This window comes from Sceloporus occidentalis, unplaced genomic scaffold (assembly GCF_023333645.1).
Source record: "Sceloporus occidentalis isolate IW3139 unplaced genomic scaffold, rSceOcc1.0.p SCAF_35, whole genome shotgun sequence".
In the NCBI taxonomy this organism is placed as follows: Eukaryota; Metazoa; Chordata; class Lepidosauria; order Squamata; family Phrynosomatidae; genus Sceloporus; species Sceloporus occidentalis.
The window spans coordinates 1,037,611-1,062,950 of NW_028317015.1; the positions used below are offsets into that span (position 1 = coordinate 1,037,611).

Sequence of the window (25,340 nt, forward strand, 5' to 3'; positions counted from 1 at the left end):
GGTGTGTTGGTTGTGTGAGGGTCCTCTGTTCCATGCCCACCTCATTGACACATTACTGTTAGAATGCTTTAATGGTTTGCTACAGAAGTGAGAACACTGGCTGCAGCTTCGCCAGACCGGTACAGGTATCCTTGTTGGATTGCTGTACATGCGTGTTTTAGGTCATTAGATGTGAGGCGTGTAACTCCAGTGACATTTTATGCCAAACGCCGTAAACTGTTCTCCCTCTCTCTTTATGGATTGCCTTTTCTGGGAGTCTCAAACAGGAAACCTTAATGGAAGGTAATTACCACAGCACATTCTCGATGATTAGTTAAATGCATCAGTAATACCCCGACTTGTTAGGTAAGTGCTGCACACACAGTTTAGAGCGGGTTTGATTTACAACGTGTCTCAGGCTCCTAGTGCAGAATGGGAAGTGTTATTTATACCTCTGTGCCACCCTTTCAGTTCCAGAGAAGATCAAGCGTTAGAGTTCCCTTTTCAGCTAGGAAATTATTTACAAAACGTCTACGATAATTTCAGCCATTTTGTGGATTTCCCAAGTGCCAGAAGAGCTTCTAGCGCAATCATTACACAATATTGATACGTATTATATGCATTTTTATACCACGGCCATTTTGTTCTGGGTTGAAGAATTCCAGGTAAGCAGCTCTCTGCGAAATTTTAAGGATGGGTCCTCACTTTTTAGATCCCTTTTGATATATATCAGTGGGTTCATGTCGCTCTCCTTCATATGCATTTCATGACCTTCGTCTGTTTTGGACGGTACCGGGCTCCCTCTATCCTGTCTGTGTTGGCTACACGCCAAGTCATTCGGTTGCATGTTGTCATCGAAGGGTGACTCCGTGTTCCGAACACATCAGGAATCACATTGACGGTATAACTCGAGTAGGGCTGCAACTAACGATTATTTTCATAATCGATTAGTTGGCCGATTATTTTTTCGATTAATCGGGTAAAAAAAAAATATGCAAATTTTTCGTTTATTTTAAATAAAAACGTATAATTTACAATGGCATTTCACGATTCGCCTTCTTATTTTACTGACATAATTAAAGCTATATTTTAACAAGAACTCAAAAAATACCAAAAAAAGCTTTACTAGTAAATATTCATGTAAACTATTTTTGCCCAGTTATGCACATCTCACCCCCAGCTTGCCTCTCTGTCCCAGAAATGCATATCAGGAGGGGTATAAGGCATATCAGGGGACAGAGTGGCATATAGGAGGTATAAGGGGATACCTCCTATATGCCACTCTGTCCCCTGATATGCATTATACCCCTCCTGATATGCCTTATAGCCCCCTATATGCCACTGATATGCCACTTTGTCCCCTAATATGCCACTGTGCCCCCTGATATGCCTTATAGCCCCCTATATACCTTTACCCTTGATATGCCACCATGCCCCGATATGCCTTTTACCCCTATATGCCACTGAGATGCCACTGTGCCCCCTGATATGCCTTATAGCGCCTTTATGCCACTGTCCCCCCTGATACACCTTATAGCCCCTTTATGCCACTGTCCCCCCTGATATGCCTTATAGCCCCTTTATGCCACTGTCCCCCCTGATATGCCTTATAGCCCCTTTATGCCACTGTGCCCCCTGATATGTCTTATGCCCCACCCGATATAAGAAAAACTGACATCACTAAAATTGTTTTTTTATATTTATATTTATTAAATATAGACAAAAAAAAATACACAATACAATATAAATATATGGACAATAAATCAAATATTATAGACATAAAAAAAACCACAAATGCACATAATTAATAGATCCCGCAAAAATTCTACCTGCCCCACCAGGGGTTAATATATCAACAGAAGAAACACAGGGCAAATGAGCATAAAAATAAAGATAATACTTACCCAGTGCTGCTTACTTGTCCTGTTTTTCTTCTGTTGATATATTAACCCCTGGTGGGGCAGGTGGAAGTGGCAGCGAGATGAAGTACCGGAGGTTGCGCACATCGCACACTAAAATCCAAATCCCCTGCAGGCGCTGCAGCGGGACCTGGATCCTCTCCGGCAGCCGGTAGGGGTCTGTGATGTGATGCGCGCAGACAGCCGCTTCTCCCCTCCGCTTCCGTTGGGGCTTCCATGATGGAAGCCGCACCGGAAGGTCATGTGACGCCGGGTTCAGTAATAGAAGCCCCGGCGGAAGTGGAGGGGAGAAGCGGAAGGGGATAAGCGGAGGATGTCTGTGTGTTTTTCACAGACCCTCACCGGGTGGCAGAGAGGATCCAGGTCTCCTGCAGCTTTGCGGGGGGTCTGGATTCTACAGTTATAATCCGATCTCTGTTTGAGATCGGATTATAGAAGGACGGGAGTTTTTCAGAGCGTTTGCTCTGAAAAACATAATTTTATAAATCGATAAAAATCGATTCAACTAATCGATTATGAAAATCGTTGACAACGATTTTTATAATCGATTATTATCGATTTTATCGATTCGTTGTTGCAGCCCTAAACTCGAGTCTTCTCGCTGGAGTTTAGGAAGCCCAGGTTTGCCGAGAGCAGAATAGGGCTCCTGCCGTTCAGCTTTTCTCTCTCCTGACTTGGTGCTAATGCAGGAGTACGAGATGATAAAGGACCTCGGTTTGTTTATTTTTACAGGAAATTTACATTCAGATGAAAACAACCTCTTAGCGGTTATGAAGCACCTGGCTGTCCCTGTTCCTGGGGGATTTCAGGAAAATGCTCCCTAATTATAGTTCTTTAGCTGTGCTTTATTGCACCCTGAAGTATCCTAAGTCTGGCGGAGCCGTGTTGTCAGCAGATCAGCATCCGATACTGACAGGCTCCAGCTTCTCTTGTCTAAAATCTATACAGTCCATCAATTCAACTGCCCCGACTGAGATTACAGTCTTATTTTGGTAGCCCATCTTAACCAGCATTATAAGTACATTTGTACGACACTAAATCAAATGGCCCCTAACGGTGGTATTGACTCTGTGCTTTGGCCTTAATGAGTAAAGGTTTAGATAAAGCCCCTTTTCAAAATATGGAGATTAACGAGAAACGTTAAATCTTAATTATAGGCTAGTGGTTTTGTTTAATTATCGTTAGGGCCGTGCTTATTGCAATTACATTGTATTGGGTCCAAGAATTTTGTGGATAAAGTCTGATAATCTCATTTTATTTGTATCGCCGGATGAAGCCACCAATATCTTGTCTTATTCCGTCCATTGCGTCTAAATCAAATCTCCAGCTTTGAAACGCGTTGCCTGGTGTAACTGGCTGACATAAGTCATAATGCACACAATTAAACCGGACACAGATGTTCCCACAGAATGGCGAGATGGATCATTTTAATACTCGGAGAATCTCGCTCTCTCTTGGGCTGCCGCTGGAGTGAACTCGCTGATCGATTACAGCATTCGTAAAGCAACCTTCTCATCTCCTACCTTCTATTACTCTATTCACTCATATGATTGTAAACCACCAAGCCATCTTCCAGGATTAGAAGCCCATTGTGTATGGAAGAGGCAACGACGTGAGCTTCAGTTATGAGTATTTGGATATACGCTGCACTCCATACTTTGCTTTCCTAGGTCAATGGTCTTATGTGGTGAAAGCAGCCATGAAACGTGTTCTGCATCTTTCCATCCTCTGCCAATTGCGACGGCATTATCTGTGGTTCAAACATCATGTGAAATAAACCAGCTCAATGATTGCATTTCTGGGTTTTTTCTTCTAGTACGGCTGCTTAAGGAGCTGTGTTAGACAGCTACAGCTAAACTCATTATTATATTGCATTAAGATTTTAATCTAAGCCTAGTCAATTCAGATAGTAAGCAGTGCGTCTTGACTAATCCAGAAAATAAATCTGAGTGCCAGTAATACCTCTGGCTTTCCTGACATTGATGCTGTGCCGTTTTCCATACAGGGGGCAGGCAAGTTCATGCACAATTCTGCCTGCGTGACCAGCAAGACGAGCCATTAGTGACCACTGTCTCCCGTCTGGTTACACATAATGATGTTAAGCGATGGCGCTGATACGCAGAGACTTGGCAGGCGGAGGGCTGGAGTTGTCACTTCTCGTCACATCAGAACAGGAACATTCCAGCCTCCTCTACACCGAGTGCAGAATATAAATAGGGGAGGTAATGAGGCGCTCCAAACCCCTCTTATACAGAGTCTGTTGGACATCTGCGGCCCACACAATCTCTGCGGTTTAACCCGCTGATGACGCGCTAACCACACGGCAGTGTTTAAAACTGAAATATCCAATAACTATTTCCTCATGTGGAGTCTGATGATTCTGTGTTTAGGGACCTCATCTGGCTCTGCGGCGCTGTACGCCGCTATACATACAAATTATATTTACATACAGAGAAGGTGTGGAGGTCTCGGCTCGGTTTGATCCTTACAGTATGTTCCCTGGACTGGTTCTGATACATGGGATAAATTCTATGCATTGGAATGACCCGGCATCTCTCCCAGAACCAGAACTTAATTCGGGTCTCCTGAGATATACAGCCCTTCCCTGCCCCTGGCTGGCTGCATCGTGGCGACCGCTTTCATCTCAGATTGTTCGCTGTCAGATGGAAACGGAGAAATAGATTTTCTGCCATGAGCACAATGCGTGTCTTCTAAACCTGTGTAATTGGGGGGAATCTCAGATATTCCTCCGAGGAATCTCACCTCACCTACATAATGGCTGCACAGAATTGTGCAAGATCTGAGCCAGGCACCAGATTGTACAGCGATGAGTACATTGGGTCATCGGAGCATAGAAGAGCCCGTGGGGCAGCCTGCTGTACCTCCAGCGACCATAAACCAACATTATCATCGCAAGTGTTTTATTGCCCATCAGCACATTATGGGAGCTGTGGGAAACGCACAGCGATGATTCCAATTCAGTTCAGCCCAGACATGTATCTGTTACTCTTCCCTCTTATACCATGGTGGCCATCAAGTAATAAATCTGCCCATTAACCTCCACTGGGCCACAGAGGCCACTGGCAGGTTTGCTCTAGTGCAATAGTCTTGTTGTATGACGGCGTGTGCTGTCGGTTCTGGAAACTGTATCGTGTTTACGTGTTATGTCGCTGGTGGAGTCTCCTGCTTACAGGTTTCGGAGACACGGCTTTGTATTCCTGCGAGAACCGACACACACATCGCCGATCTACAGATTAAGAGAATTGCTGTTTTGGGAAATGGGCTGGATTGGCAGAATATTGCATTTAAAGGAAAATGTTAAGAATTCTGCTGGGATATATACATCCCGAAAGGAAACCGCTTGCATTGTGGACCATTCGGCTTCTGCTGTAGGGGATTTTGAGGAGGGGTGAGGACCGCACACTGTGGGTTCTATGATGTTTGTGTTTGGCGGTCAGTCACGGCACCGCCAGATCATAGCCCTCTCGGCACACGCTCCCGGCAGCTCGGAAAAATGCGGTGATCTTGTCGAGCCGACGCAAAGAAATATAACCGGTCCATGTTGTATTCAGCACAGTATACACGTCCTTTTTCAAGCGTATTAATCACATTTTGTCTTCCCTTTTTTCATGTATGTCACGGACTACTAAAGAAAAAAATAACCCGACTTGATCTATTTTTTTTTTCCTGCTCACGCATGATGTTTTGCTGGCTGACAAAATGGATGTTGATGTGAAAATCCAGATCTAATAAGAACCTTGTGAAAGAGTGCCAGTGTTTTGTGTCTTCTTTTTTTAAATAAGCTTGTGCTCTTTGGTAGCAAACATTCCCCGCTGAGCACTCCAGTGATCTCATGTCTAGTTATGTCGTCTTAATAAATGATCCTGCTTGTTGTCACCGTGGCTTTCAGCGTCTCTGTTCACTTGGCGAGACAGGCACAATTACAGAACAATTTTGCTTTGAAAATTCTTCTGATTTAAAAGATCAATTACCAAAATTGTGTGTATTTAATGCATTATACTATTATTATTCTAGCTTGTGGAAGCTTAAATAGCATTTTTTTTATTGAGTTATATACAGATTTATCGCCATTGTATCCCCCAGCCCCTGTACAATGGGTGGTTGTGTCCAATTTTTCAATCTCCTCTACAACTTATCCCCGTTCCTTGGTGCGTTTACACAAATCCTAAATCCATATCTCCCATGATGCATTGACATGAACTGATAATTCTGCTTTATTCACATGATATGGGAACATAAATTATCAGGCGGGTTTGGGATTTATTGAGTACATGTTATGCTGCGCTCAGTGAAGGTGATGCAGAAATCAATTCCGTAGAACAGAAAGTAATGAATATTACATGGAGAGGGAAGGTGGCTGGGCGGAAAATATAATACATTGCCGATGATCTTACTGCGTTTGCTTGCCAAACAGAACTAAAAGGTTAGGGTCTGGCCAGCTCCTTCCAGTACCATCTGAGGATAATGACCGGTGACCGGCCTACGATACATTTCCCTTTACCCAGCAGAAAAGCACAAAGGACACTTTGTAGAGATGGCTTCTAGAGCCCCGAGAGAACAAAGCATTTGTCTTCATCCGACACGTCGACGTAAAGCACAAGATGTGCTAAAGACTTGGACCAAGGTGTCAGATGTGGTTTATCCTTTCTCTGTGCAGTGGACACGCCACGACAAGTAAAATCCGTGTTTAAGACCTTGTTAGAGTTTGCATTTGCGTGCGGTCGGCATCCTTTCTCCTGGTTTAGATCCAGTTTTGTGTTGGGTGGCAGCGGAGAAGGGATGCTTGTTGGGGGAACCCCACTTATTAACCACAGAAGAGGCAACAGCCACACGTTCTGACTTTGGGGTCTACTGACTTATTTGTAGATTTCTGCTTCACATGTCAAGGAGCTGATCACTCGTGTAGAGAACATGGGCTGGTATAGCTGGCTAATACTAGTTTAATGGCGTATAAAAAGGGACAAGCGTTTTTATCTCTGATTGTATTGAAAGACGTATTGTACACATTAGACTTCTGAGCTTAATATCATATATGAGCGCACATTGAGTAATGGTTGAATTGCCAAATTACTGATGAATGAAATTCAGATTTTCATTAGTGATGTCACCTCCACTGATCCATAAAGGGCATTATGGGAATTAAGCTGATATATTTTCACTGTGGTGTAGCAGTATTCCGCACACCCTCATACTATATTAGTTAAAGGTGGCAGTGTTTGAATATATTCCATATAAAAAAAACGTTTCATATATAACGCTACTGAAAATGCTGGTGCTGTATAAGTAAAAGGTGATTTGATCACACCGATCTGCATAGTTTTAAGATCTGCCCGACAATGTTCTTGTGTAGATGGAGAATCATTTAAACCGACTGTTTCCACCAGGGGTTTATAGACACTTTCCCAAAGTTTATATCCTCGGTGCTGGTAATAGTCTGTTCTGTGACCTCATTAAGAAACAGTATTTTTGTATCTGACCCAATGTTGCCACCTGCTGGTCATGTTAGAATTTGCGCTTTATACTCATCAGGCCATAGCTATGCCATGTGGATAAATGTAGGTTTATTAATGCCCTCAGTAGAGAAGCCCTGCCCCCCAACACTTCTTTTAAAACCACAATTGTGCGTGATGTGAGGTTAAATATTTGTGCAGAAATACAACTTGTAAAAAAAAAATAAAAAAAAGTTAATTCCAAAGGAGAAATAAAAATAAACGTCTTGTGGTTTGTCTCACCATAAAAGAATGTTAATTTCCCTTTAGGCCTTTCTCAGCTTCCTGCGGTATTTGGAATATGGGGAAAGTATATGGCAATTTCTTATTACTTTCTCATGTTATAGACTTACAAGGAGAGAGCGAGCGCCTTTTCCAAGAAAAGGAGTTTAGTTAAAGCGCTCAAGGGCCAACTTTATTCCGCGCCCTTTAATGATCTCTTTAACAAGCCCATAGATGGCTGTATTGCAGCGGAGCCGGGGCCGGTGCTGAGCTTTTCTTCAGAAAGTAAGGGATTTATGGTTTTATAATGGAAACATTTTAACTTCACAATACTTGTAACCAGATTTCTCGTACAAAATATCAGTAAATATGAGTTTCTGGGAACATTCTGAAATACGCATCTACTACGTTGTTCCAGGGCAGCATGATAAGGACTTGGTAAAAAGCACATACAAGGCTATTTAAAACTAAACCATACAATGCTTTTTAAACGTGTGAGGCTGAAAAACTATATGAGATTGGCGTTTACCTCGAAAAACTTTGGAAGGCTCTATATAGTGATTTCCAGCTGTGGTTATGATACAGCCCTAATACAGAAGCACAGCTTGGATATATAACGTGAGAAAGGTGATCTGTTCATCGGATGGCACTGGAAGAGTTAAAACGTGACTCACTAATGCGAGTGACACAATTGTGAAGTTAAAGCTTTAAAGTTCTGACATCAAAACCCGATCAAACTTTTGTCGCCCGTCAGAAACTTTTCAGCCGCGGTTTGCGTGTTTTAAGTCGCGTTGAAAGCAGCTCTTGAAAACATTTTAATTACATTGAACGTTACGAGTTCTCCCCGGCAAGGGCTTCATTGATCCAGCAGCAGCTGGTCCTTCGCTGACCTCATCACAAAGGGAGCCGGAAATCTCAGCTTTGCTCTTTTATATACCGCGAGCGCTCGGCCTTTTGTCGCGTCCTGTAAAGCCGGCACTCGAAAACCAAAGACTGAATGAAGGGGTATGGAACGTATTTGCATTTCATAGCAGGTAGAAACATGATCGAACTCGCCGTCAGTAACTTGTAACCTTTTGGGCGCCATTAAAAAAAAAGAAATCTGGCGGGACAGTTAGAGTAGAGAACCTGCTATTAGCAAGTAGCAACCAAGCGGAGCTCCGGTATGTGTGTGCGATACGGTGTGTGCGCGATACCGTGTGCTCCTGGTCAGGCTTGGGGCAATTACTTTGGGGCAGGTGAATTAAAACCCTGAAGTAGCAAGAGCTGTGTTAGTGGTGTAGATTTTCCTAGTATGTTGGTTATGTGGTTACTTCAGTCTGTGATTTTCTCAATATTTAAGAATGAAAGGCATGATCTGTCGTAATTTGGGTTCTGTTTGAAGAGTCACCCTGGGCTGGGAGTTGTCGGCATTGCCCGGGCACGCTGTGTTAGTAGACGACACATATAGTATCTGCGTGGAAAGTTATCGAGAGACTTTATTACTTTTCAATAAAATATTGTGCGTTTCAGAAGCTGTCAGTCTTGGCCCGTGCTGCACTTAGTTGTCTTTTATTTTTAATAAATCTGTGACAAATTTAACTTTTTTCCCCCCTTTGTTCTTTCAGAGTAAGAGAGACCACCTCTTGATGAATGTGAAGTGGTATTATCGTCAGTCTGAGGTGCCGGACTCTGTCTACCAGCACTTGGTACAAGATCGACACAACGAGAACGGTAAGACCCTGAATATATTTTTATGCAAATACTCTTCGTGGCTGTGGCATGCAACCAGCTGGCCATTGGCTTTCTGTACAACATCGTTCCAGGATAAATAACTGGATACCATGTGAGAAATGTCACTACAGTCCATACACACCTAAACGACGCTCTAGTTCTGTTTTGTCTCGTCAGGGCTGCCCTTTGGGAGGGGAAAGGGGGCCACGGCTTACCACTATCCTTCATTGCTGGTGGTCTCTCCAAGTTTGAAGGAAGCGGGGAGCTGAGGTATGATGTCATGTCCCAGCACTCTACTTTTTTTAAGACCTGCAGAAACTCCTCTGGCCCCGCAATCCCTGAGGGCAGCAGTGTCTCATACACACTTGCTCTGAGGTTTGTATACATACTGTGCTTCCAAATGATGTTATCTCCTCGTATCTTGTCATTTTCATGAGCCTCTCAAGAGATGAACTGATATTAAATTAATTACTCGCACATATTAATCAGATTTCTAGATGCTACTTCCATCTGAAAGCCGCTGGGTTTAGTCTGAGGCTTTGTTAGATGACAAGTAAGAGGTGCTGCGTCCTGCCTTACAAGTATCAGTCATGAAGAATATAAATCAGACGGTTAAGACGTTCTGGAAAACATTTCTAAATCACTGAATTTCAGAAACTGGGTAAAATAACCAGAAATCCTCACCCCATCTCCGAGGTGTGGTTAACACACCAAACTAGGACAGAAAAATGTAATAACAATATTGATATATATATATATATATATATATATATATATATATATATATATATATATATACACACACATAATTGCTAACAGCAGTCACTGCTATCATGCCCAGGCAACCAGTACATGCTGGAACCTGGGCAAGATAGGAGTGTGATTGCTGTTAGCAATCGTATATATGACATCAATGGAAACCATTTTTTTTAATGAACAATTTGTGAAAAGATTTTTCTTGTGAGCCATGTACACACTTGGTAGAAGAAAAAGGAAATGGAGTGTAATCCTGTATTTAAAGAAAAATGCCTTGTCATTATTTAAACCTTTGTATTTCCCGTTCTCATCCTGGAGAGTAAGTGGGATGATACCGGGTTAGTCGTGTTTTTGTTTGCATGTATTTGCTCGTACGAGTTGTACGAAGGTCTCTTGCACAGTTGATGGTCCCCCGACTGACCCTTACACTTTCTCCCCTTTAGATTCCGGCCGAGAGTTGGTCATCACAGACCCTGTCATCCGGAACAGAGAGCTCTTCATCTCGGATTACGTGGACACTTACCATGCTGCTGCTCTAAGGTAATGGCTGCCTACAATGAACATCCTTCAGCAGTTACTGCCCCTCTTTTATTTGTGGACACCCAGTGTACCAAAATCACCTTTTATTACAAAATAATTTACAATCCATATCCACAATGCCCTCGTCTAGCAGTGTATTATTATTATTGTTAGGAATTGAGCTCCACACACCTACCAATAAATTAGTTTTTATATTCAGTAGCGAGTAATGGGAGTCATGCTGTTAAACTGGACTAGATTTAAGCACCAAACCATTACTGGGCGGGGGGGGGTATTCTTGTAGCAACCCGTATAAATTGATCATTAGTTCCTGTTTTGCTGGAAAAGCCGAATTCCCTGCTTTATAACGGGCTGAATTCTGGTGAGGCAACCAGTGCTTTACATGCATTGTCTATCGGAGCAGTCAAAAATAAAAAAACATTTTCAGCTATGCTTTAAAACTGCTCCTGCAAGGGCCACGCAGTTAAATGAAAGGGCCGGGATCATGCTACAGTTACAGAATGTACCCTAAACCGCTGCGTTTGCGGGCTTTGCTGGGAAGAGGAAAGTCCTGGACAACTTCAGGCTGAATTAAAGAGGTGAAGAAAGAATTGCTTTCCTGGCTCGGTCTTTGCACTTGGCCGTCTGTGGGAAGGAAACCGAGTAATCTGCTCAGATGTTTAAATATAAACCATCTGACAGACATTTGCTTTGTTCCGAGCCAAAAGCGGCTGATTTAAAGGCAAATTAGCTCTAGCCAGTGCTGGGGGGGGGGGGGCATTCAAAGCTGGAGACCAGGGGGTGGATGAAGTTTTGACTTAACCTATTAAGGAGCTCTAGATAAATACTGCACGTTCCCGCAGAGTTCCTGGTCCCACCCAGACCAAAGAGGCCAATGGATTCCGAATGATCCACCTCCTTGTCCAATGAATATGTATGTGATCTGTCTACTGCTTTCTGATGTTTGTCCCAGGTTCCTTTCTCGCTACCTATAGGTGCTCTGAAAGCAGTGACGAGCTCCTTCAGTGATCTGCTTTTCCACATGCACACTGCTAGAGGATTTCATGCTGTTACAGGTGTGCAGTGGCCGGTCTATGGCTCCAGACCAAAGTGTGCCTAAGTACCCCTGCCACCAAAACGATTGCTCCTCTTCCACACAGGAGCTAGGGATGCCGCCACTGCCCAGATATTGTGTCCGCTTAGCGCAGATTCACTTGATCTCTCTGGGTTTTTGTACGTTTTAGCAGAGCTCCTAGGGGTCGCCCTTACGTTGCCTTACAATTTCCACCAGCCTGAGCAGAATATCAGCTGAAAATATACTCGGCGAACAAGAAAAAATCCAACGTACCTAAGAGTTGGGATTATTATTATGGTTTTTAATATGTATCTTTTACTTACATAGTGCCAGTCATTTCTGCATTGTTTCCTATAGAATATTTGCTCAAATGATATGACACAAGTGGAATCAGCTGACTGACAAACCGGTACATAAGATAGAGGGTCCTGCCTCGGTACTTGTGTAAAGTGCGCACAGCGGAGCGGTCTTCATAGATTGTGAACATCTTTCAGCTCTTGGCTGTAGAAAGGCCCGTGCTTTAGGGTTTAAGAGTGAAAGTGCGCAGCTCTGTGCCGGGCCATGTCAGATCACTAATGGAGTGGAGTTTCTGACTTCCCATTTATACCGGCCACCAGCCCAGGGGCCGCACAAAACCTCTAACACCCGTTAAAAAAGTGCTGTCTACAGGAGCGTGTTAGTTTCTTCCAGGCTGTGGTTTTTGATGGTTCTGTTTACACTCCGCTAATTAATGAGCTTGCGTCATCTTCCTAGAAAATGCCCCCGATTCTCTCCGGTGTAATCGGGAGGTGTTACTGCGCGGCCGGTGGTATAAAGCATTATGATGGAGCAGGACTTCTGCACATAGTAATATCCTGAAATTGTCTTAACTTACAATATTTTTTTCTTGCCAGGGGGAAATGCAACATCTCCCATTTCTCAGATATATTTGCTGCTCGGGAGTTTAAAGCTAGGATTGACTCCTTTTTCTATATACTGGGATACAATCCAGAGACTAGGTAAGTGCTCAAAACATTACTTTACTTTTCCTTCCTCTGCATTCTTCTCTCTTCTGAAGTTGTTCCTAGAATTTGGTAAAACCATTCAAGATTTCTGTTAAAGGTTCCCCAGCGGGGTGATTCAGTTTCCTGTTGGCTGTTGTAACATTCTCTGGCGTTCAATATGATCTCACGGTTTCCGGTAGATCTTACAAGCGATGCGGTCCAATGAGAAGTCGGAGCGCGGTGCCTCCTCAAAGCCGCCTCTGTCGGGGGTCCGAGCAGATGCTTTCTTAGAGGAAACCCTCTCGGGCGGCATTTCAAATGCAGGAATCGCTGGCTGCGTTCGGCGTCTGATAAAACGGGCCTTGGGCTAAGAAGCTGTCTGTGCTTTTGTTCTGTTCGTGCTCTTAGATCGATGATTGTTTACCAAGCGGAGATCTATTAAACTTTAAGAATTGAAGACTGTGTCCGCACCGGAAATCCCAACACTTTTCTAGTTCCTATAAATCCCAACTTTTCGGTTTATTATGAAGTCAAGTCTTTAGCCAAATCACTGAATTTCTCCCAAAAGGAGAAATTCACTTGTGGTGTTGGTGGTCTGAGTGTGGGTTATCAAGTAACCAGTAAGTAGGTACCGGTCCGTCCTAGAGGGCAAAAGAGCCAAGTTTAGAAGTTTTTATTTAAATCTCTCTCTACGAAATGGAGATTAAACAGCGAGAGAAGAGTCGGTTCTAGTGGTTCTATTACCTTGTATGCATGTGAAGGCATGGCCGTTGGCCGGTTTTCCTTGGATGTGGATGGAAAGGAGTCCCGGTGTTTGATTTTCAGTTTCTCGCTGTTGTTTATAGGCGCTCTGGCATGCGCGTTGAGCTAGTTCATGCCCGCTCTGGTCGGCTGCTGTCATGTCAGAACGTTAATGATATTTGAGTGTTTGTGGAAATACCTTTGCTTCTAGGTATCTATCCATGCGTCCTTTCCCCGGGCACTTTGTATGGAGTGATATCTGTGCCCAGTACGGTTTATTTACATGCATATCTTCTGGTAGCATGTGCTTGTCTCCCTGGCAGCGCGGAGGTTAACTGCTAATTGCTGGCCGCGCATGTTTTACATCAGCGATGGCCGCTCAAGCCGTAGATAGATGGGACTAATGGTAAAGCCGCTGCCACGTACCTCCTCCCACTGGCTGCTGGGCCCGGTGTCTACTTCCTTTGGACTCCTTGAACAATTCTGTTTTTTTGGGGGGGGGGGTTGTTGGATTGAAAGAACTAAACAGTATGTTGAAACATTTATTTTCTTGCAGATTGATTGCAAGTTTGGAATTAAGTGTTTAGCAATAAAGGCAACTGTTTGCAGATAGATTTGGTGGGTAATGAGCCAAGATCTCTGAACTACCTTAATGAACCTACGGCGAGGATGCGGGGCTTTCCGTGCTACCCCACCATCTTGAAACGTAAATTTTGTATTGTTCATCGATGGAACCATTTTTAATTTTTTTTAAATATAATGTACTTTCGTATGCATTGTTTTTTATTTAGGGGCAAGATCTGTGTTGGAAAGATGAATAAATGCTTCAAAGTATCATTTTTACAACATATACTCCATCCAATAACATTATATATTACGTATAGAACTCACAGATGCATATATTGCAGCCAGATAAAGACAGTGTTAATTAACACATCATGAATTTTGCATAAATGTTATATTATAGAAAGTCCCTAACAGATGAAAGTCCAGAGAAGGGACTGAAATATCGAGGCTTTTATATCATGTTATGACAATATAATGCATTCAGGCAAAATCTCTGGTATCGCTAAACAGATTTTGTGTACCGATGAAGTGTATTTTTATGGAGGCTGAGATGAGGTCAATACCAAGAGTGGCCCTCCAGCATCTTTGGTGCTCTGCTGATCATTTTAATGACTGTTCCACCTTCTTTGACCATTTCTGGTCCTGTTCCTTGCCCAAGCCCATAGATGCTTTTCTAGTCATTTTAAATGCTGCCATATTATTTATTAAGCCAAAACAGGCTCTGATAGGATATTGCCATAGAAACTGGAAGTGCTTCTCAAGTTCTAGAACAGTCTGTTGTCCAATACAGACCCACATCTGAAGGACACATTTTATATAGCACCATCCTCCTTAGCGCTGTACAATGGGTAAAAAGGACATAAGTAGTGTATAATATTACAATTTGACTTATAGAGACAAGAGGTAAGGAGGGCCCGACTCCAAGAGCTTACAATCTAGAGAATATTAAAACACTTATAAAGTTCTGACCTATAAGGTAATAAATAAAACCTTACCGCGTACCAGGGCTTCAGTAAACGGCCCCATCCCCGCTCCGCCATTGATGCCAATTTTGTGTGCTTGAAGCAGCCAATCACTGGCATGAAAACCATTGGGGACTCTTTCTGCACATGCCATGGGGTCCCGTTACACACCTGGAACACAGCCTCGGTGATTAAAGTGCATCTGCAGTGGGGGGGGTAATTTAAAGGTGACAGTCGGATGTCATATACATTACACGCTTACGGTGGCCGGAGTAAACCTTTAAAAGAAGGAGTCAAATCATGTATGTAAGGAGGTTTATTTAACACGCTAAGCCGTGCCAATTATTGTGTAAAACCACCTTAAAGGTTCCCAGCGTAGCCAAAAAGTATCAGGTATGTATGAGAGATTCCACGATCTTTGTTTCTGTATACACTACTTGCCATGTCCTGTTTAACCAATGTACAGCGCTGCGGAATATGATGGCGCTATATAAATAGATAAATAGTAAGCGCGGATGTGTAATTTGTGTGCCGTGTAGAGGGGCGATTGCTCGTTCCCTGCTGTCACAATTAAAGATTGAAAGTGAGTGGCCGCCGGGCCAGTGGATACTCTGTTGCACCTCTTAACACTCTTTCGCTGTATCTGTTGTGTCGTTAAGGTCTTGTAACATTGTAACGTTTTCTGCCTCTGCCGTACGGCATTTGCGAGCAGTTGTGGCGATTTGATTGCCGTTAAGTCTCCGCAGGCTGCAGCGCCGGGTGCCCGAGGCTTCGTATCTCAGAGATTCCCTCGCTGGGCCCCGTTCTCTCCTCACACACAAGCTTAGTGTGCCTGAGAGAGAGAGAGGCGCTTGTCGGCTCGGCGGCTTTATTTACGGAAACAGCGGGGCTGAGATTGATTGCGTTGTAGGAAGGTCTGTGGCTAAGACGAGGAAGGAGGGGGGACCTGGGGGGGAGTGGACGAGAAACAAGCAGGAGGGGGTCACAGCACATGCTCAGTGCCTTTAGTCTGAGGGGGGAAGTTTGCAGCGCTGTGCGTGGAGGCTGAGGTCATAGCACAAGCTCAGTGGAAGCTCTCTGAGGTCTCTGACTGCATGTGCCACCATTTTGAGGAGTTAGTGTAAGAAAAGGGCTTAGTTTAGAGCAGGGACTGCAGGCTGCGGAGTCCAGGCAGAGCCAGCAGCTTCTGTGCTAGTGATGGACGACCTGTTCAGCCCCTGCAGGTAGGAACTGACAGCTCTGGCCTCCCGCACTGCTGCCCCTGCAAGCATGTCAAATGTTTACCATGGATCGCTTCCCCCTCCCTGTGTTTCATTAATACTGCGTGTCCCTGAGCTGGCTGCAGCTGCTCAGCGTGTTTACCTGCGAGCAGCGCTGCATGCACTCAGGTGCGCGTGGAGCCCGTGCTCCAGTCCTGACTCTCGGCTCTTCCTGTAATGCTGCGTTAACCTCTTGCAGGGTCAGTGGGCCTGATTTAGAACACGGCTCACACTGTGTGGCTCCACAGGGGTTAACGCGAGCCGTTTGTGCTACATGTCGGTGATCTGCCGTGAATGCGTAGCCCGTGGCGAGTGATGTGACACTTTGGTGTAATGTTTTGGGCCCGCAGTGACTGTTTAGATAATGTTTGGGGGGGGGGGCTGGAGTTGGACAGCCATTGGCTGCTTACTGATGTGGGTGGGATTTTTCTCTTGATTGAGAAGTCCACGTCCCGTGCTAATGATGCGAGTTACTGTGCTGTGGTGGGAGTCAGCGAGCGGTTAATCCCTTAGAGCTCTGTCCCCCCACAACAATATGCACTAAATGCAGCCGGTCACGCTCTTCATCTAATCAACAAAAAAGTCTATCCTGTAAACCTACTAAGCGTCATGAATGAAGCTCTCTGCCTACTGCAACTTGTTTGATTTTTGTTGAGTTTACCTAATTATTTAATTCCTTGTAAATCTGCGATGCTTTAAATATATGCTGTACTCTGTGTATACTCTGTGTATGAATGTATAGCTAAATGCTCATAGCTTCTATTTATTCTATAGACGTGATCATTTTTATTTTTTTGGTATATGTTGCTTTGGACAAAAAAAACATAAAACTGTTAGGTCTGGGTTTTTTTATCCATTCTTATTGCTTGCTACCTGCGATTTGGACGCGCTTTCCGGAAATGCTCGATGGAACGTGGAGATCTTATTCCGGGCGGCGGATCCCTGCGAATACATCGCACTGTCGCTCTGTTTTTACGAAACAATTTTAAAGTAAACATTTAAACCAAAAGCTTTGAGGGGAAAGTTATTAATCTTGTTTGTTACTTTGTCACAACTGCTTGGGATGTAAAAGTTGCAGGTCTGGATGACTTGTCTACAACAAGTCAGTGGCTCATTTGCCCCATCCCTCGCCCCATCTTACAGAGAATAAAGCTAGACGGGGCAAGTGCAGGAATGAGAGAGTTTGTGGGTCAAAAATGTAATAAGGAACGGGACTGGTCCACCAGGATTTATGTTTGGGTAGAACAGTTCATATTATTGTCCCACTCTTTTCCATCGCCTCCAATATATGATTGGAAGGGTAATGTCATTTTTTAGATGTATTGTAAGGATGTATTTAGATGTATTGTCAGCTTTCTTATAGTCTGCCTACAGCAAAACCAGTAATGAGGATGGTTTGATGCTCAGTTCCTTAACCTTCTCTTGCATCTCAAACCCTAATTTAATCCGTGTCACTAACACCTTTTAAACACACGTGATTTACATGTTTAATAGATTTTTGCAGACTTGCCATGCATGCGGTGGGTTAGAACTTGCTTAGACATTGACGCGGCCCCCAGTCACACAGGCTTCGGAGAGTGCGCCATTTAATTAGAATTGGAATTTTTGGTTTGCTGTAAGTTTAGTATATAAACATTTACCTTTTACGTTTATCTGCTTAAAAAGTTAGACGCCATGAAGAAGTGATGTCATGGGCGTAATCTTGCTTTTCCACCAAAGATTGGCTATTAATCTGCCCTTGTGGTTTGGCTCAACATGGTTATGACTAGTGATCAACTAGTTATGAAAAAAGTTTGTATTTACTGGAATCTTAAGCCAGTTCTGGCTGGATTTTTCAGATTTGTTGGTTTATTATACAATTCCAAACGTATCCTCACACAACACAAACTTCAATTATTATCACTTTTATAGGACAGAGCAGTGTGGGCACCCCCAGCTCGGGTGTTCCGATATCATTACAATTAGAGTAGAATACCAAGGTGTCGGCGACGGACCGTGGGACCCCGAGATTGGGAGTGAAATCTGAGGGTCCCCAGGACGCCGCACAGCTTTGGTGAGCAGGTACAGGGCTAGAGAGGAGCGCGTTGGCGGAGTAGACGAGAATGGGTGAAAAAGCTCCTCTTTTAGTAAAGCTGTTGGGCTGCAGGCGACGCGGTTCTTTTCGTGCGGATTAATTTGTTCACAAGTGAGCCACAAATCCCAAGTGAGCCACGGTTGCAAAGTTCACTGGAGTTAAACCCACATCCAGCACTCCCTCAAACGGCCCTCTTAGTGAATAAGCCCCATCGCGTCCGTATATACGGGGACAGAGTCTTATCAGATTGTGTAAGATCCAAAAATCTTGCAGATGGGAATGGAGTCGTTTTTAAAGCATATTAATAAGTCTCGTCGTGCGAGAGGATGCTTCCCCAGCCATTGATTTATTTAGAGCTGCCTCCACGTTTTGAGGAGCGATTGAGTTGCCGTGATATAAATATATTGGGCGTCCCCCCCCATTTTCTAGCGCTCACCCTCTGTGCCGATCCTCGCCTCCTGCCATTTCACGTTCCCAGCCTCTCCGTCCAGCGCGTGTTTACTTCAGTGAGCACAGGGTTTCCATAGCAACCAGAGAGGAAGAGCTTGTCATTTTATATAATTCGCCGCAGCTGAAGAGGGCCGAAATATTATGATGTTGCTATAGTAACGGCTTTGATCAGTTTCTTTTGTCATTTTTTTTAGTCTGAAATTAACACTTTCCTTGCAGTGGAAGTGCTTGGAATCTGCACGTCCCGGTTATTAGATGTAGCGGTGACATCGAACGCCCTCTGGTTTCCTTGGCGGGATGCGGAGTTGTCTGTCCGTCACCCGCAGAGACCTGTGATGTCGAAGCATGTGTGACCTTTAACCTTACAGCCACTGATACATATAACTAAGAGCCCTTATACAACATACGTGAATAACGTGAAACCCCATCCAACACTGACTTATAGATCACAGACTTCTGAGAAGCTAAGCATGTGTTTACAGGAAAATAAAATCTTATGTATTTGCCTTAGTATGGATTGAACGAACCGGCCCGTGTCGTCATATGAAACATGGCATCGGGGTATGCGCCGTGTATTAACGCTAGAGATTGGTGGGCTTTGCACGCCGTTTTTTCTGTACAGAATCCTTGAACGCGTTTGACTTATCCGGTAATTCTCTCTGTCGCGTCCTCGTTATGTTGTCGGTAATTATGGTCTCTTTGGCTTGTAGCCAGTTCCAGAAGCTTCCCCAGCCGAACCGTTTGCAGCGCACCCAATGTGATGAACGTTTCCTACTGACAAAACAAATGGTTTGCTTAGGATTTATCCAATATGGCGAAATATCTGTAATAACTGTAATCATTTTTATTCCAGGAGGCTGAATAGCACCCAAGGGGAGATCCGAGTCGGGCCGAGTCACCAGGTATGTTTTTTCATTGAAAGAAAATCTGTTTAATGTTTTTTGAGGATGCGGGAAATACCAAACACAGATTTATCACTTTAATACGGCCCGCTTCTACACGAACCAATGTCCTGTAGTTGATTGCAATGGCTTTACTTGTGGCAGAGCGCCACATCGTCCATTCTTAAACGTGAGAACAGCCCCGTCCAACACAAAGGGCCTGTCTGCCTTTGGGAACATTCTTAATTACCGGCTTGGCTTAGTAACTGGGTTAGCACCATCCTGAAGAATCCTGTTCTAAGTCAGCAGAAACAGATTTCCGCCTCCCGCTTGGCATGGACGTTTAAGTAACCAAAGCCTGGATGTTACAATAGCCAGCTTGGCCTTAATAGAAAATATTTTTTGAGCTTCAATTCCAAAATCAGCACTTCCACTGCCGCAGTTTGGCGTTCTTATTATTTGATGATCAGACACTAAACTCCCATGAATCTCTATTTCTATCTGTGCCGCAAACAATATTTTATGCATGTCCTCGGTTGTTATCGGCTGTTATCGCATGTAATGCCACCCCAGCTAGTGTACTAAGTGTAGGCGTTATAGCGGTGCCAAAGGCTTCGGAACTTCTGACTCATAATTGGGGGCTTCCGGATAAATATTGCCTTTTTAAGTATGATTTGTATTAAATCTGTAAGACGTAATTACAGAGGCTGGAAGCTGTTCCTCCTGAAGTGCTCTCCATCCTTGCTGCTAATATTGCTGCAGATGACTAAAGCTGCTAATTAAGTCTCCCGACACAGAGTAATATCTATTTAATGACTGAGTTTACTCCCCTGAGCTGCGTCGCTCTCTGCATATTTTACTCTGTTAAATTGGGGGCTTTCCTTTGAAGAAATAAGACTTTCTTCCAGCTAATAGATTTGCCCCCCAGTCTTACAAGAAATTGGGCAACAGGATATCTTTGTAATGTAACAATAAACTTATTGGGCCTTGTCATTTTTAATGGGATATACACGTGAGACCATGGTGTGCCTGGTATCATTTATTTGCATATTTAATCTCATGATGAGTTGCAGCAATCATATGATTACCGAGATCACGGCCCTTTAGTTTACAGGATATTTTTTTAAAGGCACTCCAGCCATCCTATGCACTTCAATACAACCCCAGCTAAATGCCCTGCAGGAGATGCTTTCGGCTGAATGCGTCTCCCTGTACGTGATGTGCTCTCATCCAATCAGCTCCAACGCTGGCTCTGGATGTCAGGAGTCTGTTTTCCTGCCACTGATTGGCGGCTCCAAGCAGCCAATGATTGGCAGGAGATGTTGGATCATGGCGGATGGAGGCAGTTTTGCAGCATGGCTGCAGATTCTGTGTCAGGTTAAGTGCCTTATTTTTCTTTCTTCGCTTTGGAAAAATGCACGTAAAAGTACTTCTTGTTCACGGGTACCTTGAACGTAAAATCATTACTCTTTGAAACATTTTTCAGGGGTAAGTCCTAAAACATTTGTTTTTCACTGTTTAGAAATGCAAAGATCACTTAGTACACTTTCCCTTGCGACTTGGCAGTCGTGTACAGGTGACTTAATTGTGGCTTCATTCTGTCCCCCGCAGGCCAAACTTCCCGATCTGCAGCCTTTCCCATCTCCGGACCATGAGGCAATCACCCAGCATGAGGAGCTGGTGTGGATGCCGGGGGTTAATGATTGTGACCTGCTGATGTACCTGCGGGCAGCCAGGTGAGGATCAACAGAGCATAACAAAATAAGAAACCTGGTTATCCCTCTTTCATAAATAGCTGTGTTAACGTATATTAGCGTTCTATGCTGCTCCCGCTGGGGAAATCAAACGGATAGAAAACCATAGATCAGGATCATGTTGGGTTTTTTGATGCTCACAACCATCTGTGATTTTCCAGGGGTATTCATCAGGAATTAGCACTGTCCACTAGGGCTGCTTAGGAAGTAGAACCCCAGAAAATGTTTTTTTCTGCTAAACTACAGCAGTAGAAATTAAATAATAATGAAGGGTGGGTATAGTGTTTTGATTATTATATTGGAATCCCTTGTGAGTAGGGACTCAACTTCCTGAATCATCTGTCATGGCAGGTAGTTACTCGGCCTCCTCTCCAATGGCTTTGGTCCAGCAGATCACTTCTGTACGTTTGTAAAATGAATGAATCCCTTGATGTTGTATCATGTATTTTTTCTTAATAAGCTGCTCCCATTGATCCAATATGTAAAACCTCCATTGAATGTGTCTCTCTTTTACCAGGAGTATGGCTGCCTTTGCCGGGATGTGTGATGGAGGATCTACAGAAGATGGATGTGTTGCTGCTTCTCGGGATGACACTACGCTCAATGCGCTTAACACAGTAAGTTATATAGCTTGTAAGGTGAAAACAATGAAAAACTTGCTTAAGCAAGAAGTTAGTCCTGTATAAAATAATAATCAAATATATGTCATAGAATTTTCCCCACTGAGCCTCCGTCAAACATGTTCACCAAATACTCTGTTCTCCTGTATTTCACGTTTGTGGCTTTACCAGAGTTAACTATACAGTGACACGTTAGTGAGGCTTTATGATGTGTGTATCGGATGGCAGGGTGGTGTTCTGCATAGTTAACGAAACAGAATAAAAATATTGTATTTTTGTAACGTTATGTAACTGAATTTCCCTTAGTCTTGCTTTCCAAGAAAATGCTGGTTGTAAACCGTATCGCCCCAATAACTTTCGTGAATCCTGGTTGTCGCAGCGTAAAACTATCGATGAAAGCAGTTTTACGGCAGATGGATGGCCGTGTAACGCAGCTTTGTCGGGGTCTTTATCTTCAGCCGATAACATGTAACTTGCTTTTTTTGTCGTAACCTTTCTATAAGGAGGGTGGTTTGATATTTGATTATGTTACTGGAAGTCCACCTCTCTTGGTGGTCCTTGCCCCGCTCTCGTCTTTGTTTCCATATGCCTGCTGCTCTCGTTTTATTAGGTTGTGATTGTAGGCAGTGATATGCAGCCCGGGGAAATGTCGAGGAGCGGCGGATGAGCCGTGTCATTTATTATTATGGAAATCCAATAAGGGTTTTGAGTCCTGTGATAAATCAGGCTCTGCATTTCTGCAATAACCGCAGCATCCTCGGTCGGGAGGAGGCCTGCGTTGTCCTAATATCTTTACAAAGCTGCATGAAGGGGTGAGCCTGGGGGGGCCGCTGGTGGTGGGTCGGCCTTGTCGGAGGGTGTCTTTGTACATGTCCAGTTAGTGATAACAGTGGTCAGTTGGTGAAATGAACGTGTCTAAAAATACACTGAGCCGCCACATACTAGAAACCTAGATACTCGCTGGGAGTATCAGTCCCGAGAATCTCTCTGCTGTATGCATGTTTGCACCTTAGACAAGCTTCACGTATCGTAATGCTTATAGTCTATACTTTACACTTTATTTTAAAACGGTTTTATGCAATAGCTTTACATGTATAACATACAATTGGGGTAAAAAAAATAATATAATAATAATAAAACATCTGTAAATAAAAGAATGAAATGTATAATAACCCTGATGAATGTCTAGGAGCAAATTGTAGGGTTTGTTTTAGTTTTTCTCTGAGGTTACTGTTTCACCACCATCACTCTTGGGAGACGTGACTGCGTGGAGCAGGCAAACATACATGCGTGTTATACACGGCACCTTAAAACATGTGAGGCTTCCGACAGCGATAGCCCACTTTCTGCTCTACAGTACTAAATGATGTGATTTTCCGGCATGCTGAATGCATGCGCTGCCATCACATTTATTATTATTCTGTACCTCTGAGGCGTTAGTGAATAATAAAGCAACACAAACTGTCACAGCCAGAACAATACCGATAGATTCCTGGAAGCCGGTAACATCTTCCTGGGCTGACGAAAGCTGTAGGATCACCGCGGCATCATGGGAAAAGGAGGGACGTTATATTTCATACATATATAATATAACGCTAAATAAAAATAGCTATAACACAGGTAATATTTTAAAGTTTGAAATGTGCCAGCTTCTTTGTAACTGGACTGTTTTCCTCTGGATCGGGTCAAGTTAAACGTAGAAACGTCGTATCCGGCATGTAGAAAGCTGAGCAGATCTCTCTGTACTATGGAAGCAGCTCTGTAGCCGCTCATTACAGAGGCGCAGGCAGCCGCGGCTACCGTCTCCCACCCCCACCAAGCTCGGCATCGGGGAAGGTGTCCGTGGAATAAGCTCCGTAATTGAAGATATAAATTAGTACAGGAGCGCGGCACTGTGATGTGAGAGGATCGGAACGGAGTTCATTATGAAAGCAGGGAACCTTCCAGCTGTGTCTCTGATATAAAGGAGATGGCTGGACTGCAGCAGCTGCCGATGGTATTTTTATACAGTGATATACCTGTCATGGTACTGACCGGGTCTGATGGGGAGCATTGTGAGTTCCAATTTTATTTGCTTAGTTCTTTATAGCATTTCGGATCTTTACTGAGATTTTTGTGATGGAATACACATCTGAAGCACCTTTCTGTAGGATTTTATCTTCCAGCTACCAAACCAATGTTCATTTTAGGCTATTTCATCTTTGTGGATCTTATGGCATTTAACAGATGTATGTCAAAAAAAAAACTGGACGTGATAGCTTAAGAAAAACACTTTAGTGTAAATAAAGCATTTCATATCTCAATCGCGTATGCAGATTCCTTTGTGGTCCCAGGTCATTATAGAAAAATGTGGGTTTTGAACCTTCATTTCCGCATCTTGGTAGTAATCCTGTCTATCGTGCCTCCTCCTCCTGCCAGCGCACAATACTCTGAATCTGGATCCTCATTGATCTCTTGAGAATGATCTGAGGTGAAGCGCAAAACACTGATCGATAAATATATTACTTTCAAGTCTATATGAGAATCTCCGATTCTACTTGGTGCGTTTTATTGATTCAGAAGAGGCTCTTATGGCCAGGAGGAAAGCTGTGTGTGTGTGTGTGTGTGTGTGTGTGTGTGTGTGTTTTGTCTTTTAACACCTCGTGCGTGAGAATGTCTTAAAGAGATGGAGCGCATCAGATCTTTCTTCTTAAAGGAAGACGTCTTCTGTGGAATTTTTATTAATTGATGGTTAATTGACCTCCCCGGCTTACTGGAAGCTGCTTCTGTTGGCAACACAATGAAAATGTGCACAGCCGTGGGACAGTCTGGTGTGGGGCAGTGTAATTGTTGCAGCAAAATATGTTTTTGATTTTATGAATGGTGATGCCTCTTACTGGGCCGCCCTAGAAAAGAATGTAAAGCTATAAGCTTTCAGGACATTAGAGTTCTTTTCTTTGGCATCTGACAATTGTTATTTAGCCCAGCGTCTACTTTGTGTTGGGCTAATACAGCTATATCCATTTTCTTTACACCAAGGGGACCATGTGTCCAGTTTAAAAGGGCAGCTGTGATCATTTCTAGCAATAGAACAACATATTTACAACATATTCTTCCTATGAGATGCGCGGCCCATCACCCTTCTGTATAGAAGTGCATTGAGCTCGGGGTCTTCCAAGCTGTGCTCGCCATGTAAAGTGTGAGCGGTTAATCAGTGTGTTGCGTGCAGTTCGCCTGCTCGCTGACTGACGGGAGTGTTTGCTTTCCTTGCGTGAGCTGTCATTTGACTCCAGAGATGGAGAAGGCATGTTCCCTGCTCTGTTTTTGGCTGTTGGACCTCAGCTATGCGGATAACAGGGGGAGGCAAAGGGGATGTC

General features: G+C 43.7%; 1 protein-coding gene across 2 annotated transcripts in view; it reads left to right on the forward strand.

Moving 5' to 3' along the window:
- LOC149297950 (arginine-glutamic acid dipeptide repeats protein-like) overlaps positions 1-25,340 on the forward strand; it is a 76,566-nt gene that overhangs the window by 26,979 nt on the left and 24,247 nt on the right. For both annotated transcript variants that reach the window (XM_089487926.1, XM_089487927.1), the window contains exons 3-8: positions 9,238-9,343; positions 10,543-10,639; positions 12,587-12,691; positions 19,583-19,631; positions 21,222-21,346; positions 21,882-21,981. In XM_089487926.1, the coding sequence (XP_089344052.1) occupies positions 9,238-9,343; positions 10,543-10,639; positions 12,587-12,691; positions 19,583-19,631; positions 21,222-21,346; positions 21,882-21,981 (582 nt within the window). The remainder of the gene's footprint in view (positions 1-9,237; positions 9,344-10,542; positions 10,640-12,586; positions 12,692-19,582; positions 19,632-21,221; positions 21,347-21,881; positions 21,982-25,340) is intronic.